The 4873-nt window shown below is 64.0% G+C and overlaps 1 protein-coding gene across 1 annotated transcript; it reads right to left on the bottom strand.

The window, feature by feature from the left end:
- Positions 1 to 1947: 1947 nt before the first annotated feature.
- On the bottom strand, positions 1948 to 4678 carry SHC2 (SHC (Src homology 2 domain containing) transforming protein 2). The gene is given in 11 exon segments (XM_010001837.1): positions 1948 to 2076; positions 2218 to 2349; positions 2351 to 2454; positions 2788 to 2952; positions 3048 to 3114; positions 3192 to 3372; positions 3523 to 3649; positions 3817 to 3868; positions 4077 to 4130; positions 4260 to 4379; positions 4565 to 4678. Coding segments are annotated over 11 exon segments (1245 nt in total).
- Between the last annotated feature and the right edge of the window lie 195 nt (positions 4679 to 4873).

A 4873-nucleotide genomic window follows, 5' to 3' on the forward strand; every position in this document is an offset into this window, starting at 1 on the left:
TCAGGGCAGGGCCTGCACCCAGCCGTGCTGCTGGCACGGGGCTGCCAGGGACCCGCGCTCACCCGTGGCACTGCCATGGCCACTGTGTGCGGTGGGAGATGCTGGATCTCAAACAGGAACGGGTAGGAACAAACACGTGCAGGGCCAGCAGAAAACAAGGTGTCCAGGGCCTCCAAAACAGGCTCTGGACCCTTGCTTGGCACCCAGTAGTGTGGAGCCAGCAGAGGGGCCTTTCCTCACAGAACGGCCTTTCCTGCTCCTTGTCCAGAGCTCTCCATGAATCCAGACAGTGTGGGATGCCAGGAGGGGACAGATCTCCGGGCTCCAAAGCCATGTCCCCAGGCAGCATGATGGGGAGCAGGGCAAGGTCTGGGCAAGACAGACGAGGGTCTTTCGTTCCAGGCTGGAGGCTGCCAGAGGCGTGTGGCACCCGGCAAGTCCTGGGCATAGCATCACAGGCAAGCAGCGCCTGGGGACACTGGCAGGGCTGGGGACACTGGCAGGGGGGTGCTGCCAGGGCTGGGGATGCAGCTGACAAAACCAGCAGGATGCTACCACCTGCTGGAAGCTGGAGAAGGGCTGAGGGCTTCCCAGGGCACGGGCTGGGCCCCCACTGCACCAGAGTGCTGCACACATCCCCTCTTCTCTAGCTGGTCAGTTATTTCCGTGAAACTTGCTGAGAGCCAATGAGACCTCTGATCCCTCTGTCCCCTCTCAGGAGAACTAAGCTGGGCAGAGTTTGTGCCACACGTTTGGAGGCTCAGGGAAGGTGTGGGCAGCACCCCGAGGCTGAGGGGCCTGGGCAGAGCCAGCAGCAGCTGGTGGAAGGCGTGGGCTCCTTCTCCTGCAGCAAAAGACGGAAGTCGGAGCTCTCGCTGCCTTTTCCTGCCTCTGCTATTGATGGAACAGCACAACTATCGTTGCAGACCCATTACTACATGACACAAAAAAAACCCCAGCTGAGATAGAAATGCCACATCCCTGTAGGTATTCGGCTATCAATGGAAAATTACACATTCATTACTGGGCTCTGTTTTGGGGCTTCTTCTGTTAATTGACTTAGACAGCAACTGGCAGCCCCATCCTGGGAGGGGCTGTCCCCAGAGAGGGGCAGAGGGTGCCAGGTGGACTCCATGGCCGGTGCTGGTGGCATGGTGGCAACACTGGGCTTATGGTGGGGAGATGCCCGGCAGGACCAGTGCCCAGGGGCCAAGCCCTGGGTGCTGCAGCCCCCTCTGGAGCTGGCAGGACAGGGAAGTCACCCATGTGCAGAAGGAAGAGCTAGGGGACCAGAGACAAGAGTGATCAGCAAGGACAGAGCAGGCTACCACCACCAGCATGGGACCAGCCAGGAGCTGGGGGTGATGGAGCTGCCATCCTGGCACCTTCTGCATCCCTGGCCCCAACGAGCCCCTGGGTGCAGCAGCAAGCAGCAGCAGCCCCATCCCAGCCCCACACCAGTGACCAGCATGAACCACCTGGGCATCTTGCTCATTTCCAGGTTTAATTAGAAACGTATTCCAAACCACGAACCCACACCCAGAGCCAGACATGCTGGAGAAGGGGACGTGTGTGCCATAAAAACCTGCTGAAACCCTGAGCTAGCTGGTGGGTTCCCTGTGGCCGTGGGACACCCCTCCTCCCAGCAGCCCTGGCCTCACGAGCCAGTGCCAGCAGCTCACCCCGGACCTGCACCTTCCCCACAGCAGCTTCATCCTGGCCCTGGCCCAGGGAGTGTTGTGGGGCCTCAGGGCCACTGGGAGCCTCACAAAGCATCAGCTCCTGGGGAAAATCCAGCTGGAAATGTGGGAGAAACAGGGACATCCAACAGCACCAGCCTCCAATAGGTGTTTGTGCCCAGCCCCACAGGCAGAGAACAGCTTTGCCCTGGGGCTGGGGTGAGTCTGGTGCCAGGGGAATGGGCTGGGGGTTCACATACCCCCAGCATCACTGCTTCCTCCGGACAACCTGGCGGAGGTGCAGCTCACTCTCAGCAGCCACAATGGGCTGATTGTTCTGCTGGTGGTGGCTGATGAGGTGGCTGATGCTCTCAAACAGCACATCCTTGGTCCTCACCTGGGGGCCAGAGGCACAGTGGTCCTGAGCCCTGGAGAGCTGCCTCCCACATGGGGTACCCAAGCAGCCCCGAGGGCCTGGTCACTTCCATGACCATCTCCCCTGTTCCCCCTTCCCCCTCAGCCCCTTGCCCCCCCTTACCACACCCTCGGGATCCACCAGCAGCAGATGCCGGGGCTGCCCGCTCTGCATGCCCGTCAGCACGTACTGCCCGGGGTTGGTCAGGCTGTCCCGCACCAGGAAGGCTCCGTCCATCTGCAGGAGCCCCTCCGCTGGGGGCTTTTCGTGGGGGGGGACTCGGCCACCGATCCTCGATGGGGGGGCCGGTGCCGCCCCCCGCAGTGCACTCATGGAGCTTCAGGGCATCCTCGAATGGCCCTGGGGGAGCCAGGGGTGGGCACCGGGCATGACGCTGCGCCGGCGCACGGAGGGGATGATGCCCTCTCCACCAGCACGGTGTCCCCCTCCAGAGGGCCAGGGCAGACAGGGTACCCACCCACAGCCCTGCCCTGAGCACAGCTCTGCTGCCCCCAGCAAGGGTGGGTGACGATGGGGCCCCAAGTCGTGGCCCCCTGTGATCAGCACAGCCCTGCCCTGGGCTCAGCCAGCACCAGGCACTGCCGGGGCTGCGGGGGGCAGCTGGGCAGCCCACTGGCACGGCTCGGCCCCTCTGCAGGTCCTGCCCCAGACACCCCCAGCCCGGTGGCTTACTCATATCAAAGAGGTCCTTTTTGGGGCTCTCCTCCAGCCCCCCCCAAGCCTCCAGCTCCGGCTCCCAGATGTCCAGGCTCTGTGTGTTCACGTACATGTGCTCCTCGTAGTCCTGCGGCCCCAGGGGGTGGCTGTCTGCCTCCAGGTAACCGTCACAGGACTGGCCTGCAAGGATGGGGCATCACTGCCAGCCAGGGCAGGGCAGGGCCACGGGGACCTCTGCTCACAGTCCCTGGGGTCTCCTCAGCAGTCGTACCCACCCTGACTCTCCTGGTCCTGGGGTGGCCCTGGCTGGATGCTCTGATCTCGCCTGGCTGCAAACCCACCCTGGGGAGAGAAGAAAATGAGAGTGTTGGGGTGGCCTGCTGGGGACCCCGCAGTGGGGCTGAGCCCTGGGGGCTCACCTGGCTGGGGGGGCCGGAGCTGGAGGGCTGGGTGTGAAGGTGGCCCAGGGCTGCACCGTGCCGGAGCCGGGAGTCAATCAGTCCCCCTGGGGGTGGTTCCTTCCCCGGGATGCTGTTGTAGTAATCGTGCTCGGCCGCCTCCTCAGCCTCCCCCCACGCCGACTCCTCTGCACTCATGGCCCTGCAGCAGAGATGGGTGAGCTGGGGGAACCCTGCCCGGCTCAGTCCCCTCCCCATGCCCAGCAGGGGTGGGGGCCCGAGTGACCCCCACTCAGGGGCTGTACCCAGGGCAAGAGGTGCAGGGCTGCAGTGGGGCACACTGACCCCCTACCTGTCCGGAGGTGCCACCACCGTGGGGGGGCTGTGCAGGTACTGCTTGAAGCGCAGCTCGAAGGCCTGTCCCACTGTGCTGATGACGCTCTGTGCCAGCCCCTCGCAGCACTCCAGGATGTGGCAGGCTGCAGACAGACTGACAGCTCGAGCATTTCTCCTGCACTCCCATCACCCCTCTGAGATAACCCTGAACCACCCCTCGTGCCCCCCACCATGGATGCCCTCCTCCAGCCTTCACCCCAGCACATCCCTCCTCTTCCACAGAGCTCCCAGGCCTAGGGGCCAGTGTCACCTCTCTGGTTGATGGGGTCCTTGGCAACATAGGCAACATAGTCCGTGGTGTCCTGGGGGAACAGGGGGAGATCAGGGCCTATGTCCCACTCCTGTGTGGGGAGCAGGGTTGGGGGCAAGGGGATAGGCTCAGCCCTGGCCCCACATCCTGCCCTAGGACCAGGCTGCCCCAGAGTTCAGCTCAGCCATGAGATGAGCAGTCCCTGACCCTGCTGCCCCTGAGGGACCATAGGTGGGTGGGCTGGGGCATGTGGGTCTCACCGTGTCCCCACCAGAGGCGAAGGAAATGGATTGCATGTGGTGGTTGGCGATGATCTGTGAGGGAGACATGGCCCAAGGAGGGAGGGGTTAACATGGGGGCCACCAGCCTCCCAGCTCATGGCGGGGGGCAGAAAGCTTGGAGGTGGTAGGTGGTGGGGCTGTGTCCCCAGTGATGGCTTTCACCTGGCGTGTGGTGGGAATCATGAGGTTCAGCCCATCCACGGAGATGTTGACAGCAATGCTCATTCCCGCGAAGCGGAGATTGCTCTTGCCCAGGATGGAGAAGAGGGCTTTGTTGGGAGCCTGGAGGGGGAGAGGAGTGTTGGGGCAATGCAGCCCCCCAGGGCCAGCTTTCCTGGGGTTAAGGAGGCAAAGAGGGATGCCCCAAGAGAACCCAGGCTCTGCCCAGTGAACAGAGCACCCTCAGCACCCTGCCCTGCTCACCCCAGGATGGAGCTCAGGGAGGGATGGGCTGGGTGGACGCTCACCTTCTTCTTCCAGATGCCCTTCACACCCGGCACCGCCTCGTACAGTCTGTTGATGGCTTCCCTGCAAGTCCCCGCCGGGTCACTGCTGCTGACTCTGCCCCTTTCCCCCTGCATCCCCCTCCTGCTGCACTGCAGGGTCTGGGGACACCGGTCCCCACAGCCCCGGGCACCGCAGAGTCCCCGCAGCGCTGCCCCACCTCCCGGCCCGTGGTGCAATCCCGGCCGGGCCACCTCCCGGCTCCGCGTTCCACCGAGGGGCAGCAGGGCCCCTCGCCCGCGGTCCCACGGGCACGGCTCCCCCACACCCCG

The sequence above is a fragment of the Chaetura pelagica genome, unplaced genomic scaffold, assembly GCF_000747805.2.
Source record: "Chaetura pelagica isolate M959 unplaced genomic scaffold, ChaPel_1.0 scaffold1407, whole genome shotgun sequence".
NCBI lineage: Eukaryota > Metazoa > Chordata > Aves > Apodiformes > Apodidae > Chaetura > Chaetura pelagica.